Source organism: Pocillopora damicornis, chromosome 11 (assembly GCF_964200805.1).
Source record: "Pocillopora damicornis chromosome 11, jaPocDami1.2, whole genome shotgun sequence".
In the NCBI taxonomy this organism is placed as follows: Eukaryota; Metazoa; Cnidaria; class Anthozoa; order Scleractinia; family Pocilloporidae; genus Pocillopora; species Pocillopora damicornis.
In genome coordinates, this window is record NC_142680.1 from 8,385,321 (window position 1) to 8,404,387 (window position 19,067).

General features: G+C 37.6%; 1 protein-coding gene across 3 annotated transcripts; it reads left to right on the forward strand.

The window, feature by feature from the left end:
• Window positions 1-1,971: 1,971 nt before the first annotated feature.
• Window positions 1,972-17,444, forward strand: LOC149037300 (angiopoietin-related protein 7-like). 3 transcript variants are annotated; one of them, XM_089187583.1, is made up of 5 exons: window positions 1,974-2,280; window positions 4,132-4,242; window positions 15,475-15,651; window positions 16,117-16,497; window positions 16,824-17,444. In XM_089187583.1, exons 3-5 carry the CDS (start codon window positions 15,585-15,587, stop codon window positions 17,096-17,098), a joined length of 723 nt encoding a protein of 240 aa, XP_089043709.1. In that variant the 5' UTR covers window positions 1,974-2,280; window positions 4,132-4,242; window positions 15,475-15,584; the 3' UTR covers window positions 17,099-17,444. The 3 variants fall into 3 exon arrangements, with proteins under 3 accessions (XP_089043710.1, XP_089043709.1, XP_089043708.1); XM_089187584.1 differs by lacking the exon at window positions 4,132-4,242 and having other exon boundaries at window positions 1,972-2,280; XM_089187582.1 differs by lacking the exons at window positions 1,974-2,280; window positions 4,132-4,242 and adding an exon at window positions 9,533-13,495.
• Window positions 17,445-19,067: the final 1,623 nt, after the last annotated feature.

The following is a 19,067-nucleotide window of genomic DNA, read 5'->3' on the forward strand; positions in this document are numbered from 1 at the left end:
GAACCAATCAGATTGCAGGATTTGTTACCGTTACCGTGCCCTCTGAAAAAAAAAAACTAGACCCTGTGAGCAGGGTAACTGGGATACCTGGATGGTACTGGGTCCTTGGAATTAAGTGTAGTGATACTACGGGTGTCGGACTAGCATACTGAAATAGTGCGCTCAAGTCTGGTCAAGGACATACACCTATTTCAAAACATAGACATGCTATGCATGCAAGAGTTACTTTTTTGTAGGGTGGGTGGATTACTTGAAACATTGTGAGTGATGTCTACATTCTTACAAAAGGAGAGAAGAATATTAATGTGGGAAAGAACAAAAATGTCGAATTACCTCACTCACAGGTATTTTGTGGTAGATGTGTGTTTTGCGAATAAATGTAACCAAAAATAAACTGTATTGGAGCCACGGATACCTGTTAGTACAAAATGCAGAAAGCAGGCTGCAGACCGGATACAAAATATAGACTGCAGACTAGGTACAAAATGCAGACTAAGAATCTGAAGAGTTTTTACGTCTGATATATAATAACATGTCATCTTACAGCTTACCGAGCGTCACGCAATCGCTTTTCTGCGATCCGCCTTCACGATTATTTGCACTATTGTGGAATATTCCTGGCCCATTTCTTGATGAAAATCGATCGCAATATTATTTCCTTCCATATAGTCTTCTTACTTTGCGCGCGAGTTGGTTGGTGTAATGTCTGTACAGATTTTACCAACGTAATAAAAGTAGATGACGTGAATATCAGTGATGGTAAAGCAAGCTTAAAACGGCAGAAATCGCCAGAAAATACAACGGATACACAGGTTATGAGTAAGTTTTATTGATTTTACGAGAAAAATGTTCATATTTCGAAATATGTATCGTTGTTAATCGACCATACTTCGTTCCCTATACTATTCCTTATCACGTGCAGTTCCTCTCGTAACTTAACACCGACTCACACAGCGCGTGACGCGTTCATGAATTAATCGTTGGCTTTTTCTCGAGACGTGAGCTTGGGCCGCCTGTGACAAGACAACTGCGTAAACAATATTTAACATAATAACATTATACACAAAAAACACAGGGTTTTGGATCACGTATTTATTAAAAAAGAATATCCATACAACTACAATGAAAACAAACATAAGATTCACCTTTCTGATCGTGAAATTAATACCATTCGTACTGTTATCGTAGCTACGTTCCTTGCCATCAAGTGAATCCAATATGTCGTCTTTCTTCACATGCAGTTTGCATCCATTATAGTTATGTTCTTCAGTCTCACGGAAGTAGTGTTGTTCAATAGATTGCATAGAGTATATGCAGTTTGGTTTCAGATTTCAGATTTTGCTTTTTACAACAATTGAACGTTTTTCAACTAAGACATTGGCATACTTAGCATACAAGGCATTCAAGGCTTTCATGGCTTTCAAGCTTTCGCGACTCAATCCGTTCCAAAATTACCGCTCAATAACATCTTTCAGTGTGGATTAGCCGCGATTAATACGACTTGTATATCCGTCTGTAAGTATTTTGAGCGTTTGCGTCAGAATTCTCCAGGAAATCGCAATCTAATTACGTTGAAATACAAAATAACTGACCAAAGAGTTTTATAAGCAAAAGCTCGTGATTCGTCATGTGACCAGGCCCTGTCTGTGCATGACAACGTCAATCATCATCAAGATAACACGCGTAATCAGCATGTGAACACATCATTGGATCACAGTTAGTTGTCATGGTGTTGAGGGATAACACGCGTGATCAGCATGTGAACACCTCATTGGATCACAGTTAGTTGTCATGGTGTTGAGGGCTCAATGACCTCTGGGTACTATTGCGCAATTTTTCCATTTTGTGGCGGAGGAAAAAAAAGAAAAAAAAAAAAAGACGACAAAAAAACAAAGGCATTTTATGACTGGGCTACCACAGGTATCCCAGTAATAACAAGGAATATTACGACACAGCTAATGATTTCAATTGCGCGAGCGTGCGTCATAATCCTATTGTGCACATGTATGATGCGTCAAGAAACAAATGCCTCGTGTTTGGAAGATTTTTAAGATGTCTTTTTTCCGTTTCATCCCGATTGAGATGGACCTCTAAGAGCTCTAAACGAAAAGCAAATTAACGGAAAGATACTCGATTTTTAAAGCTATAGAAAGCGACGAAAATAACTTTCGAGTGAACACTTCAACGATTCCCAAACGCGTTACGAATTGAGGCTGTAAAGTGAAACTGAATTTGCTGACTTAATTGGGGCTTCGCACTATCAGACCATTCTTTGGCCAGGTAATATTACTTTTCGATTGTTGATATGTTTTTGTGGTATTGGGCAACAGAAGATTTTACTTACGACTCTCAGAGTTTTCAACATAACGCAATGTGATTTATGGCCGTGAAATCTAGCAGGCATCGATTCAAGCATATTGAATCTATGCGCAGTTCCTCATATGCACGGAATTCTGACTTTTTTTCGCTTCTAAACAGCATTTCTAGTATTTTTTAGCTTTTGTTTCGAAATATTTCTTTGTCATTTTTGCCCTTCTTTGTAGTTGTAATTTTCGGTTAGCACGCCGTTATTTCGTGAATCTGACATGTGAATACGTCTACTTTGAAATCCGATCGCTCTGTGATTTTTATCTAAAATTTTCATGTCTGAATTCATTTTGCTTAAAATTATCATCTTTTCGGGTTGGGCATAGGTTGTTGAACTGCTCCCAGTTTAATATATCTTGTAGATGATTCATTTTGAATGTATTGTGCGCTGTCTTTCTCCGAAGTTTGAAATTGTGAGAAAGGAACATCCAGACAACTGTGATGACAATGTTATAACACAAGTATTGCATACGTTGGCTATTCATTCATCGAGATATGAAGCACAGGCCGTGGGAAAGGTTGGAGAGACCTCAAGAAGCTAAAGTTGCACTCGGTTACGGATTTTAGGAAAACACCACAAACTGGATGTCAGTAAAAGGTTATAAAATGCATATTTTGATTGCAAAGATATTTTTGATCTTCCTTCTTTCAAGGCGAAGAAAGTCGGTAAACAGAAACATGACCAAATGCCATCCCGTCGAATTGATCGGGTATCAAAAGCAGCTCTTGCCATTACGGACCTTAAGCAAACCACGACGGTGACGGAGACGAGAACATACAAAAACAAAAGATCTAATTGGCAGAGAAATAGCTCAGCACGTGCGTTTTAAAACTTTTTACATTTCTCAGCCATCCTATGCAAAACAACAACGTGAAATCATCACAATTTGCGCCGTCTGCGAACCGAAACCGCGACGGCAAATTATTTTTAATTTCCATTTGGAATTCAACGCTTCTTTTATACGTTATGCTCAAGTTGAGGTGTGGCGACGTATGAGACGGTAAACACATGCAGTCATTTTTTAAATTCTAATTAAAGGCAGAAATTAATTTTTTAATCGAAGTCTTCCTTGGCGTTGCCGTCCTGACTGCTTAAGGTCCCTAATCTTTCGTGCTCTCCTAACTTCTCGCGTGCTTCTTCGATGAACGTATGCTGACATATGAACCAACTGTTCATTTTCATCGAAAAAAATAAGATGAACTCAAGATTAACAATGTTTGGAAATGTAATGAAAACTTTCCTTAAAAGTAAAACCGCTAATTACAACGAGATTGATATATCCAGGTTTGAAGACACAGCTTGCGTAGGTCGGAAAATTTCTGAGACAAACTTCTAACGTAATTAAATTAGTCCATCATCATGCAGTCCATCAAGAATACGAATTATCAGGAGCCGATATGTATTTCTCTCCAAAGGCACGACCAAACAATTTTTGTGGAAATTTCCAGTCCGATGTAATCGAATTTTTCAGCTGAAACAATCGGGTTGAATAAGCAACACTAAGCCGTCACTTCAAAGAGCTTGCATAGTACACAAGCGCACGCGACTTCAACAGTAGTCCTTTCAGAGTTAAAAGAAATTGCATCTTTCTTCTCAATTACTGAATCAACTTTCATGGAACTTGAGAACGGAACGTGGATGTCTTTCGGGAAAAAATTCGTACGCGCGCTAGTTCGCTAAATCTCAGGAAACTATACATCAGAAGAAAGCTTGATAAATTTAGTTAACGATAAAATTATAAAATAAGCGACTTTTCCTTTTAGGAAGTGTCAGGAGCCTGTGAGGCCTGAAACGACCAAGGGTTCTTCTATTGAATTTATGGTTTATCTGACGCCGCAGCACAAGAAAAATGGCAGCACAGCCGTAATCACAAGGTATCAATCAACAAAATTGTTTAGGGCTTTTTAATATTCTGACTGGTTGTCTAGATATCGACATGTAAAGTTGGAGCGTCGAAGCGTGTTGCGTAAATGGGCAATCAAAATTTCCCGAAACGATTTCGTTTATCATTATTACTGGAATGTTTTGGTGAAATTTGACGAAAATCGATCGAATATAAATTCCCTATAAATTCGCTAAAAGTGGATGTATTCTTGTCAAAATGAAAGGCAAGGTTTCAGCTTATAAAGTTTTATAAACAACTCGCGCCACGCCAGGAGATTATCTTGCCCCTGACTAAATACGTGGTAGTTAGAAACTGTTCGCAGAATTTTCAGCAAGACGTTCTTTCAAATATTCTGAGGGTACCAAATAAAAAATCCTTTTGATTTTTGAAGCTAAGGAATGTGCGATCTTGGGTGTCCTTTATCAGATCACTATAGAAGTATAGTACGTGCATTGACGCTACAAACACGATATTCAAAGGCTTCACCCTCTTCCTTTTTTCTTTCACCCGATATCCGCTGCAAACATTTTTTCCCGGATTAAGAAATACTCTGTCTCCCCTGGAGACATTTTGGGAGCAAAACACAAAGTGCATTTTTCAAGCGTTTGGCCACAATCCAAGCGACCTTTTGAAAGTATCTTTCTTTCAGAACAGAAATTAAAGCTATCTTTGGGTAGGATGCACACCATGAACGGTCAGCTGAAATCTGCACCATTCCGTATGTCAATGATGGACTTCAATAAAATACCAGATCGCCGCCATGTGAACGACTTCAAACTTTAGAGAGCGGTTCAGGCGGTTCTTTTTACTCACCTAAAATTAAATACTGCATTTGATTAAATAGAAGCTATTTATGAGCATGTTGAGACCACTGGATATAGTAGACAACGAAATTTTAATTGCCATTGATAGTAAGTCCTGCTAGCTCTACCGACATTGCTTTTACCGGTAAGGCCCCTCGTTCTCCACGCCTAAAATGGTTAGGATATATAACTTTTTGAAAATGAAGGTCGCCCAGCACAGGAAAAGTCAAGTATATATGATGTAAAATTCTCCATCAGGTTTACCAATGAATTAACATTTTTCTTTATCTCATCAATTGTTTGTATGTGCACACGTTCATTGTACTCTGTATCAGTGCAATCGTAAGATGATTTTTAGCTTGAATAAATCTTGGTAATGGACCAGAATAATCGTTGCAATTTTTAAGACATTTCCCTTTTCCCCTTTTTAACTCGTGAATTGCGCGCATGCGCAAGAGCGAGTTATAGATACGATGTGGGGAATGGCATTCGCTCGCTCGATTGGTCGATTCCTGTAAACTTTTTTTAGATTTTAGGCTTTTGAGTGCATTTGATAGTTTTTGGCGAGCAATAAACATACGAAATGGCGACCTTTGTTGCTAAGAATAGTGGTGGGGTGAAAAAGAAGCCAATGATAATCTTAAAAGAGTTTTTTTTTTTCCGTTTTAGTTTCAACAAGCGGCGCCAGCGACTGGCAGGCATGCAAGGATTCACACTGAAATAACAGAACAACCTTCGTTTTTTCATAAAATTGTAATTTACAGTCCTTGAACTTGAAAACAATCCGAAGATTCATTGAAAAGATCACCTACTGCGAAGCGCTCGGAGTTTACAGATGTTCAAAAGCTTTTTCTGTTATAGCGTGAGATTACGAACAAAATTGATCATTACGTTTCGTCGCGTGTGTTTTTCCTGTGTGAAGCAACAAAAGATGCCGGCGACTGACGAAATAACAAGTTAACACGAAAATCAAATAACACCTAAACAAACAATTTTAGCTACCGATTTTCAGTGAATTTTTAAAGAACAATTTTCTTTTAAGTTTCAAGACAATTTGAAGATTCAACATACATACAACGTACTAAAATGCGAAAGTTACACACCACAAAAACTGACAAATAGGCCTGAAATGAAATTCTATCTTGTTATTGATTATACGTTGCCTAGCACGTGACTTAAATCTACCCAGGCGGAGATCCAAAATGACGGTGGCAGGCTTGGCTTAGTTATATCACTCAAAACTCGTTCCCGTTTGTCTCATTTGATAAAGAGGGGATCGTTAATGTTTTCATTAAGACAGTATTGCCTTGATTTTCTAATATTTACAACGAAAGACAGTAAATTTCGCTTTTCACCTACATTTACTTCCAACCTTTTCTTTTGAACCAGAAACAAAAATGATAGATGTTTAAAACACATGACATCATCCACCTTGTCAAATGTAATAGCATGATCATTTCAATTGTAATGCCTTCTTATCCCAACGTTACTTTGTTTCTTTGCTACATTAGCGAACACTGAACTACTGCTCGTGCTCTAAATATGACAATCAACCACAAAATTCCCTAAACAAGATAACATTAAACATAATCAATTCAATGTGTCAATTCACGAGTTTGCTCACAGAGCACTTTGATTCACATTTGAAAACGAGAACAAATTGGACCGCTTTTAAAAAAGTTGTCATTTTCAATTTGACACTGTTATCATTCTCTATTCCGTAGCATTTGTCTCTTTAAGAAGTGCGTATACAACAGATATGTCTAGTCCGATAGTCGAGGAACATCATTTTTCTAATAGTGGTTTTTATCCGCATTAAAGACTGCATGCACGATAAGAAAGTAATTAGAATAATGTATATAGTATAATAACATTTCTTGGGTCAGCAATAATGCAATAATGTATACGAAAGGTATATCTCAGTAGCTGTATCGTATCAGAAAGCGTACTCGTTTCCGATGATATGCGTTAAAAATGTGGCACGTTCACTAAGGCCACAAATGTGATGTTGGACGTAGATGACACATCTATAGATCGATCAATTAAATGATTGATGGTGTGATTGCTTGGCCATCAGACTGTCACTGCAGTCAATTGCATTTCATTCCCTGCTCAATAACAATATGATTATTTACGGCATATATAGTGACAAGATGTTCCTTCTTGCTTTATCAAATCTGATTTAAAATCGAATGACGAAGCTTAAAGTTTCTTTAAGGTTTCTTTAAAACCAAATACGAGATCCTCAAAGAGCTTTTGGCATCTGCTTAATGGCGGATTGGTGAAGACGTTCTGTTTAAGTAATTTACAGATTGTAAATCGTAATAACTGACAATTGCATTTTACAATTGGGTGAGTCAAAATGAATTGTGTGAAAAGATCTCTGGTCGTGACTTTACGACTCCGGATAAATTAAACTTAGTTATGTTGGATAATTTTAGAGGAGCACGTACGCAAATAAAACAATTTGTAGTTATGACGAGAGATGCAAATACATTTGCATGGTTAATAGTAAGGACACTCTTTTAGAACGACAGGCCGTTGGATAAGTTTAAGGTGAAAAGTTTCGAGATCGTGAAACGCAGAATTAATATATTTTTTTCCTTTGGAGGGATTACAGAAGAGAATCTCAATGGGATGGTGGCTTTCATTGCTAAAGCTTAAAATTTTGACCTTTTTACAGCTAAAGGCCATTAGTGTAAAACATTTACTTGTCTGCTTTTACTATTAGAGTCAATCGTCAAGAATAATCCAGATCGAGCTGCTGTTGAGTTGATAAAGAACAATACGCCTAATGGGTGACTTTTTTAGCCGTTTTACAGCCAACGGTCAACTCCACTGAGATCCTTTGAACAGTTTTCGATTCGACAGTCTCACCAGCAAGTTCTCTGTCATAAGTGGAAACTGCTAGATGACACTCTTAAGCTATATACATTTATCTGCTTTGGTGACTTAAAATCAATGAAAATTGCAGTTTTGCAATTCAAATTTGAAACCACTTGCTGCCATGAAACTTATTAGGGATGGCATCTCTGCAACTATATTGCTGACTCACTTGCCTTTAAGTGAGTTGGCAATTAAAAGAAATGTTTTCAGGAGATTTCCAGTTGTCATTCGTTAAACCAATTGAAACAACGCCCGTGAAAAGGCGGCTTGTGTTTGTCATCCGTATTTAAGAGTTGTTAATCCTTATTTGTAAGATAAAAAACAGGATTTCTTCAGTTATTGTCAACTTTAATTAAAGAGACGGTTATATCCCTTAATCGAAGGAATATGTTTCCATGGCGACATGCATAGTTTTTCATACAACTGAAAAAATGGCATTTATCACTTTTAACATGCAATGACTTTCAAAACATTCAAGAACGAGAATTTCAAGACTACTTCTCAGTTATTGAACATTTTAGATTCTAATTTGTGGAATATTAACCACAATTCACCACCAATTCTCACGGACTCGTGCATCTTCAATCAGAGGTTAACCGTTAAAATTTGTAGTTATTCAGTGAAGAATGCCGTCTTTCGCTGCTGCGGAAAATATGTAAAAAAATATGCAAAGAAAATATGTCGCACTCCAGACGTCTCGGAATGTCTTTCGATGCTGGTTCAGAATTAAAATACAGTCGAGTTATCGTACTCGGTCGAACTGTCACGTGCATGGTAATCGATAACTGTACAATTTTATTTCCACATTTGTTCGGCCTGTTCAATCGCTTCATTTGAAAGTTTGAGGAGGAGGAGCTTGGACTCAACAGAGGACCTTAGACTCAACTCTGCGTGAGGAGAAAAATCAAACAACTAGAGAAACAAACCATTATTGTTATGTTACACGTGGTCGGAAAACCGCTGGTCCTTTGATCGGATTTGTACAACTGAGCACAGTTTCTAGTTGTTAAAAATAATAACGATAATAATGATAGACAATCTTACTTACACGTCTCCGACGTCCTGTTATATGTCCCTTCTTTTGGTGTCTCTTCTTCCTCTGCTTCTTTCAAGTGGACAAGAATACTAGTGTTCTTTTGGAAATTTATTGGGGCAGCACGCGTTGATGGTAGAATATCAAAAGTCAAAGAAAGTGCCAGAAACAGCAGAGCTGAACCTGAAGGAAAGAAATCATTATGCGGTGTGAAGTCATTCCACCTATGATATGTTATAATGCTAAGTTACAGACTTAAATAAACAAGAGATTTGGGGAAAAAACTATACACATGATGCGATGAAATAATAACAACAAAAGGCCGCAACAATTTAGGATTAGTGGCGACTGGGGGAGGGGGTGGGGGAGGGGGAAAGTATATCATGGTTTTCGAAGATAGTTTTCTGCTAGTGAACCCAACGAAGAGCGGGGGGAGGGTCGTAAGAATATTACAGAGCTTTTTTGGGGGATCAGGGAAGTATTATCGTAACTTAACTAAACCACCCCTACCCCTCCCACCCCTTCCTTACCCCTCTTGAGGACCGTTCGAAGGAGTCCTAAGCTTCAATCAATTAATAAGATCGATTTGTTACCGGTCTTGCTAACGCAAATATGTTTTCAGAAAAGGAGTTTTTCAGGATCAGGCTTAAAAAGAATTGTCGTTGCTTTTCGAAATCATGACTGAAGACAACACACAGAAGGATCTATCGTTCGGCTCCCTAAATTCTGATTGTTAGCGTGTTAATCGATTGAAACCTGTTTTGCGTCTTACGATTTGGTAGATTTCATGGAACGATTCTGTTTCTGTAAATATCGATTTCTACCAGAATAAATCGATTTTTAGGCAAATAAAGAATTAATTTCGACGCTTACGGCCTTAACTCAGCGAAAATCTCTGCAGGTACTGATTTGTCAGGAGACCATTTTCAAAAAAACCTAAATATATGTGTTGATCATGCCATTGACCGGACACTACCTTGCAATTCCTAAAGCAGAAGCAAACCTTAAACTTAATGTGCTCATCACAAGGAAATCTTTGCATTGAAAAGATTGATCAAGCCGATCAAGTTTGGAAATTGAATTGTAGAGAACTCAGAAAAAGATAAACAAAAAGTGTCATGTGTTACCATGAGCATAAAAGTTGAATTGACTATACTTTTTCCTGCATGAACCAGATGGTAAAACATTTTGAAACGTTTTGAGATTTTTTTCCTTGCCGTCGATTTTTTGAGAGTTCATTCTGGTAATTAAATTAAGAGCCGCATGTAAGCCACACTTACAGACCTATATTTAAAAAAAGTAAGCATTAGATCACGGCACGTAAGTCCCTCATTGTTATTCTTCGGGTGTCGTTTGCTATGTCATTCACAAAGGCTGCAAAAACATTAAAATAATTATAATTAATAAAATAATCATAATAATTTGTCAACTTCAAGAAAATGAAGAATCAAAACTCTTCATAAAAAGTATAATGGCAAAGAGTGATAGGAGTTAACTTACTGCTAAGTTCATTTAGTCTACTTATTTAGTCTCTCTTACTACACGCCTTCTTGGTGCGTGCGAATTTTAATTTATGACATACGCAAAGGAAACAAAAAGGTCATAATCTTCTTTTTTTTCAATCCCTGAAAGCTTAGAACTTCCGTTACTATCTAATTAAAAAAGAACTTATATTTCTAATTTTATCGCGAATTTCCGAACAGGGTCTTAACCAGACGCACCTTTTTTTTTTTTAGTTCGTCTTTGGCCAGTCTTGTGAGGGGTTCACGAGAACTTGTACGTTTATTATATTACCGGAATCTGATGTGAGGTCGGTTTGCCTAGTGTTAGGAAATCAGCTAGTCTGGCACAATCATCTTAATTTGACCTTGTTTCGGCATTTCCTGTTCAACAGGAAATACGTAACAACTGTCGATATCTTTATGTGATAATTGTGAAATATGTGCTGACATGCAGATGAAATACAAATAAAAAGATTATCCTCACAGGTGAGCGGCACTTAAAGCAACTGCACAAAAGAAGTTCGACTCGAACTTGTGCCTTCCAGATACTAGTTAAATCCTATTACTAGCTAAAAGAGGAAGCGAGATGTCGGGAGCGCTCCCAATACCTGGCTTCGAGAAAAAATCATAGAGTAGTCATTATATAATTGGTCCGGGCCCCAAAAGTGATGAATATTATTTCGTCAGTTGCACCAATAATTTTCCATATCGTATGGCAAAATATTTCTTCTGATACAGTATTTTACTGAAATACGCATGACACTTACAAATCTTATTTGTTATCATGCAATTATGGACTACAAACTCTTGCATGTGGACGACAAGCGCTGGCCGTGTTTTCACGAGCATTTCTTCAAAAGGCTTAGCGAATGGCTAACGCTAGATCAAAAATTTCGTAAGAAGAATTGTTTTACTAACTCTCATAAGGTCAAAAAGGCTAAGTCACGTTGTGAGTTTGTGCACTGAGTTCTTCCAGTTCGACACTTGTGGATGTCAAACCTCTCTTGTTCCCTATCAGGAAAAGGCGCAATTTTGTAACCATCTTTGTCTTGTAATTTTTCCCCATATATTACGTTGCTTTCGATTCCTTTGCATTTTCTTTCCTTCTTAATACGTGTCTGATAATGTGTTTTTTAGCATGAGCAATTACAATCTTATGGTCTGAAGTAAAAAAGTTGAAACAAGTTACGGTTTTTTGGCGTTAATTCAAAGGCAAGGTGTAATGAAATTCGGGTTTGTTTTCCTAGGTGTCACAAGATGCAAAATAGTTATATTCAATAAAAATTTCCGGAAATTCCACCTAAATATCGAATAGAACAAAAATTTTCTGGAATCTCGCTTTAAAAATTCTTGACAAGCCCTCGAGGTCGTCCATTTTCGCGGAAATTTGGACCAATGAATGCTAACCTGACGTTTCATAGGTGCTGTGGTAGTATCATAGTACTATCATAGTAGCATCAAAAGCGAAAGGATAGCTAGGTTCGTTTATCATAGAAAGTACATGCAACATAATCACAGGAACGAGATGTTTTCGGCCTGTTTTCTGCCTGTTACAAAATACTGTTCCATTGGACACACGAAATGTTTAAGAAATTCCAAACGGGAATCTTCGGTCGAATGGAACGTGCACAGAATATCAAAGAGGATCAACAGTTCATAAGTATTAGTAATGATAAACATGTAAAAGTTGCCTAATAGTAACTTTCAATGCGTTTCAGTGGCCAAAATTTTATTGTGGGCATCTTTCTAGAAGCATTTTCCCAATTAATTTTGCTTCAAAAGTTGGCTTTAGTTTGAATTGATAATTATTTAATTTCATAATAATAATCGGTTTTGCCCGACGCCGAAATGTCGGTGTCTATTACGTTATGATTACTGGCTGTTTGTCTCTTCCGTTGTTTACAGACAAAAAGGACAAAAAGTCTTCTGTTTCAGTCCATGTGACCTCTAAACTTTCAATGGTCAAAACAAAATTTTCTGGTATTTTACTCAAGTTCATTGCAGATATGAAACGACGGTCAACGTATCAGCTGACCAATCATGGCGTGTCACAGTATCGTACACATAAATAGGTTTTCTTCAATCTAAAATAGAAATATTAAAAATATCGTTTGTATTGTAGCCAAACGTGTAAAAAAGTGTACCGAAATTATTTGACCATTTTCCCTTCGATCCAAATTAGTTTCCAGGGAAGTAAAAAAATATTGAACTAAACAAAAATGTTTGTGACAGATATTAGGTGAACGAAAAAGGAGGAGTCGCTTGTTCTCTCGTCACGCTTGGGGTTGATAATCCACTTGAGTTCTCTAACCAAAAAAATGTTATTGAGTTAGAAACATCGCCAAACTAGGTAAAAATAGTTCAGCATGTGAAATAACTTGAACTGTGTCTGTTCAAACAAAACGTCAGTTACCCCCGCTAACGTTTAATTCTCACGAACTCGCACGTCCTCAAACAAAGGTCGGCCCTTAAAAAATTTTTGCTATCCAGTTAAGTATAAAATCCTTCCAAAAACACATAAGTTTCCCTTGCTTACGTTTAAGAGTGGAAAATTTTACGGTAAAATCCTGAGGTATGTATTTTTTGTAATTTTAACTGCGTTTGGAAACTTTCTAAACATGACCTTCAAGGATTCGCCGAAACCGCAATTAATTTTACGGGTCACTCGTTTACTCTCCAAAAAAATTAATATAATTAGTGTTGTCTCCGACTTTAACTGAGGTACTGGACTCCCACAACTAACGGGTCACTCTTGAAAATCATTCTCGAAAACAAATTAATGTAATTAGGGTTGTCTCTGACGATAACTGAAGTTCTTGATTCCCACGACTTGGAGAGGCATTGATGCATATAACAGGTGCGCACGCAACTCTATCAAGCTTCTTATAACTCAGTAGAAATTTGAACCCAATCAGTTTTAGCAAAACCTCGCCATCGTCAATTTTTTGGCAGCGTTTCTGAGTGCTACTGCATGCAACACCAAAAGAATTACAATGAAAGGTATTAAACAAGGAACAGGTATGTGAAATCTGGCTCTTTGATGAAGAATTCGCGTCTTAAGGAGACTTTCGTCGAACACTCATTAGTGCGTAGATGCAATGCTTACTTTTTAAAATATTAGATTGTTTGCACATCTATTTCATTTAAACATAATTCCTAACCCACTGAGTTTGTATGCGACTAATCTTGCAAATAGGAAGAACTTTCGAGAAGTCTACTCTGTATTATTAACGAAAGAAACAGAGGTCGAACTCTAAACGTTTTGGAATGTCTTTCAATGGTGGCTTTCAATAGAGAATAGTCAGATTGTCTGACACAGTCGAACAGTCGAACTTTCGCGCTCGCGGTGGCCTATACGGTCCCACAATTTTGGTTTTCCGAGCTCAACACAATTCTATTTTCCATCTCGATCGTTCATTCGTTTTATCGAAAAGATCCTCTTGGAGTCAGCAATTTCAGTTTTAAATTTGCTTTACCTTTAAAATGGCTATTCAATGTCTAGTCAAAGACTTGATGGAAAACTATAGTCAGTTTTTGAACATGACTTCCCAATGTAACAAATATCATGTGAATATTTGGTTGATTCGTCGAATTTCGTCCGGCCTAAGATTTAAGTCCTTTCCAGCTAGCTGGCTCAAAGTTGTGGCGACAGTTTTTCTCAACAAACTTGAATTTTGATCTGGCTCAAAAGATAAAACAGAAACGTAAAACTGTCACGTTGATAAATGCGGTCATACATCTTGAAATTTTCATGTATGTGGGGCGTATGAATGGTATTTTCCCTGGGCGCAGGGAAACAGGAGAAATTCCGTTTTTCATCAATTTACAAAATCTAGTTGATGCCCATCCCCGGTTAAAGGAAATTGGCGAAGGATTTCTGCCCTTCAGTTAGGCCAAGCAAGTTAGTTCCGAATCATTAAAGTTTCCCCGCATTGATCGTTGAAACACACGTGATGGGATCTGTTCTTTACCGGGTATGAAGGGGCAATCCATGCATGTGACCCAACTGAGGCCACACAATTGTTTAATTACCACATACATTATTACTGAGTTTGAGAGGTATTATTCCTCGCGGCTTCGAACGTTTCTTAGATTCTAAATAACTGCATTTTGTACGTATTTGGAGATCGGAGGTAGAATTGACTTCTGGTCGTTTGCATTTGAAAAATTTGAGTACAACAAATTTAACGAGCTCACAAAGCAATACCGGGAAGCGGAAATTTAATGAAGTAGTTATTCGCGCATGATGGATGTGAGATGGTAGATAGGCACCATGCGCAAAATTTGAGTACAACAAATTTAATGAGCTCACAAAGCAATACTGAGAAGCGGAGAATTTAATGAAGTAGTTATTCGCGCTTGATGGATGCGAGATGGTCAATAGGCACCATGCGTTAAGTGAATAACTGGTAATTGTTATAGTCTCGAAGTTTGCCTTGCTCTACACACGATTGTCATTGGCTGATAGTAAACATATGACCCTGCATAAATTTAAATCCCGATCGGGATACATTTATTGAATATGATCAATGTTTAGGTTTTGCACGTGATCAGAGCGCGGCTGAGGTGGGTGGTGTATTTGTGGTGTGATATTTCTAAATGCTCTTATCTGGATCTTTCTGTCTATTTTAAAAAAAGATAATGACATGTAACTTTCTCTTTGATTATTCTTGAAGATGTTATGGACAAGTCTGTGGCCAAAAAAGTAGCTTTTGTTTACTTCATCAAAAAGACGGAATCGAAAACTGGCGGAGCAGAAGGCCTCCAAAAATACGGTTCTTTAAAGGAACATCTGGAGTGTTTGCAAGAAAAACAAGTTATAGTGTTATAAACGCACAACTTTTGGCCTTTTACTTTGTGCAATTTCCCAATCAAAAGCACCTATTGATTGTTAAGTTCCGTCGGTTGTTCAATTCATTCTGTAACGTGCGTGGCACTGATCATAAAATATCAAAGCTGGAATGACTTCACACCGCACTATGACCTCTTCCCTTTAGGTTCAGCTCTGCTGCTCTTGGTACTTTTTGTAAATTTTCAGTTTATACCATCAACAAGTGCAGCCCCAATTGATTGCCAGAAGAACACTGCTGTCTGCTTCGAAGAAATCATGAAGGAACTGACCCAACTTCGATTTGAGGTTAAAATTCTCACCGAGAACAGAGCATTGGTGGGATGTATGTGTACTTTTTTTTAATTGTACTGGTTATTCCATTTTATCTTTATCATTATACAGTGTATCCCGAAAAAGGTAGTCTTATGCAGGGCGATTTCCATTTATTTTCAGAGGAATAATTTTTTGCGAATCGAGATGACAAAATTTTCAGCATGCTTGGAGCTCTTATCTTTAGCAACTCTTTGTTCAAGCTGCTGTTTAGCTGAACATTGACAACAGAATAATTTAAATATTCTAAACTTTTTTCGAATCTTTGGTCATTTGTCGAGTTTTTTCAAAATAATTTTTTTATTCTTATCTTATGATTTGATGCGCTTTTAAAAGATAAAAGATATATGAAGAATCCAAGTCCGTTGTCTTCTCTCCAAGACAGATACTTTGTCAGATGATATAAGCACGTTCATACCAAACCCCCTCTTTGAGAGCATGCCCAAAACGTCAAGCATCTTTATTTTATCTACAACAGCTAGGAACTGTGCTGAGCTGTACAAATCCGGACGAAGGATCAGTGGTGTTTACACTATCGACCCAGATGGTTCAGGTGCCTTTAATGTATATTGTGACCAAACTACAGCCAACGGGGGATGGACAGTGATCCAGAAGAGAATGGATGGCTCCGTTGATTTTAACCGCACCTGGAACGAATACAAACATGGCTTCGGTAACTTGGTCGGTGAGTTTTGGCTCGGACTGGACAAGATAAACCGCCTGACTCGAAACAAGACAAAGAATAAGCTTCGGGTAGATCTGGGGGTAACTACTGGCAAAACTGTTCACCCTGAGTATGACTGGTTTGGGATTGGGAACGAGACAGCTAAGTATCGGCTATATATTGGCAATATTACAAGTAAGTTAACGGTTTTTTTTTTCGGCATTTATCATTCGATTTATATATATTAATTCACTCTCATTTAAATCTCAATATTTTACTCTACTTGGTCGAATAATGGTATTATAAGTTGGCAAGGTTGTCCTGAGGTAAACCTGACTGTCTGATTGGTTCTTACTCGGTCTGGAGTTAGGTCTTTGTGCCACGTAAGGAGCTCACTTCTTACTAACCCTCAGTTTTTCCTTTATTTCCTTTTTTGCGGAAAACAACAAGTTATTCGCGGGAAAAAGGCGTTATAAGGATCCTAGAATTATGCGACTTTCTTTTGTTTTGTTTTGAAACAGATGCCACCGTTTCCCTTGATTCCCTCGGTCCCCACAGGAATCTCGTTTTTGGTACCTGGGATAGAGAATCTGTTGATTGTGCTCAAAGAAGTGGCAGAGGCTGGTGGTATGGCAACAGTATTAAATGTGCTGGTTTGTCAAATCTCAATGGTATTTATCCGCGTTGTGGAAGGAAAACTTCTGCAGATATTCACTGGGCAGAGTTAGATCAAACCAGTGCCAAAGGCAGCGCTCCTTCATCAACTGAAATGAAAATTAGACCGGCGGACTTTTAAAAACTTTGTTAGAGATAAGTACACAGCACATAAGTAGATAGTGATTTTTTAGCGTGCTCTGATAATATCCACCTCTGAGCAGCTAAGGCGACGAAATCTAGCGTCAAAGTTTAATTTAGGTTATGAGTTGGTATACAGTTTCTTTAAGCGAATTAAAAACTACGTCATTATATCTTTTAAATGAGACACAGTATCCTAGAAAAACAGCTTTCATGATATAATGGGTTTTTAAACTTTTAATGCTGTATTAATCATTAGTAAGTAAGCAGAATTTTTTATATTTTATACTCCTAGATTGTGTTGAAGAATTTTACCGTGTAGAAATAAAGTTGTCTATCAATCTTTCTATCTATCTGACAAGCGCTGCCCTTTCACGTGTTAACGTGGAAAGTTATCGAGATAAACAACAACACTGAAGTGGATTCATTTTCCATTTTTTTCGAGTAAATTTGCAAATCAGCGTCCGAGTGCAAATTTTTACTTTGCTTTACTTATATAGGAAAAGATTATGAGCGATTTTTGAGTAAGAAGAGGACGATGTTCGATTCCGAAGCTAGATTTCAACGTACACGCGGTTTCTTCTTGCATTTGTGAAAGAATCGCTGCCAGAAACAACTAACTTTAATTTAACTGCTTCGCAGGCCCAAGTCCATTAAGATAGTGCACCTGGTCTTCTAAGAGAGCGTTAACGGGCGGCACAATAAATATAGTGACCAGTTTATTCAAGTGAAGCGAGGCGATCGATCACTGGCGCTGCTTGATAAATTAAAGATTTTCCATAGCCATTTGATAACAAAACGGAGACACCTTTACCTTCGAAAAACATATCCCTTAGTGTCATCAATTGCAAAATGCTTCCATTCGATAGAAAAAATTTCCGGAAATTCTAGTAGAAAATCGAATGGAGAAGAAAGTTTCCGGACGGCAGAAAGCTATTTTGGATACAATGTACGTCATGAATGGATTACTGGACCCTTGACCAACCTTTTATGTTAATGATAATCTTTGATAAAATACCAGGACCCCTTTGTTCAAAGGGCAGATAATGCCATCCAACGGATAAATCGTTATTAAGCGCTTAAGTGTTAACAAAACGTGCTGTGTTATCCACCGGATACAGATTTATCCAGTGGATAGCGTTATTCACCCTTCGAACAACCGGAGCCAGAAATTCTGTCTTTGGCCATTAAAAGTTCACATTGATGGAAACAGATGATTTGTTTTTATGTTTTGTACGTGCGTGTGTTTTTAACGGAAGTGAAAACAGCCTCAAATCGCCAATACTTTTGAAAGCAATTCAAGTGATTTTTTCCACTATCCAAAGTATGATGATTGCATTTGACCAATCATCAGCTATCAATTAACATGTCGAAACCACCGGATATGGTACGCTGACATTTTGACGTTGGGCAAAACCGATTATCGCCGTAAAAATAAAAGAAACGTTATGTATTGAAAACCAAAGCCAGCTTTTGAAACCAAAGGGTAACAGTGGGAAGCTGGAGCTCAACTTTTTAACGATAAATAGTATATACTGAAACAGCGGATTACGTCTAAAACGCGGTCTGATTGGCTACACAAATTCCGAATATGCTTTGCTGTTTACCTCCGAGCAATGCGCGCAGGATTTTCGCCCGAAAATGTAATAGTTGTTTTAAGATTAAACGAGTCAAAATCATACTTAAGCGCGTATATTATTTCACTATTTTAGTTTATAATAAATCAATTATTTACCTCGCTACAGCAGCTCGCTACAACTGTAAATAGGGACCTTTCGTAAACCACGATGGCGACGGCAATGAGGACGAGGCAAACAAAAGATTTAATGAGCAGAACAATAACTCAGTACCTGCGTCTTCGAATTTGTCTTTGCTTTTCGAAATCATGACTGAAGACAGTGCACACAAAAAGGTATCCGATCTATCTCTCAGCTCCTTGAATTCTGATTCTCAGCGTGTTAATCGATTGA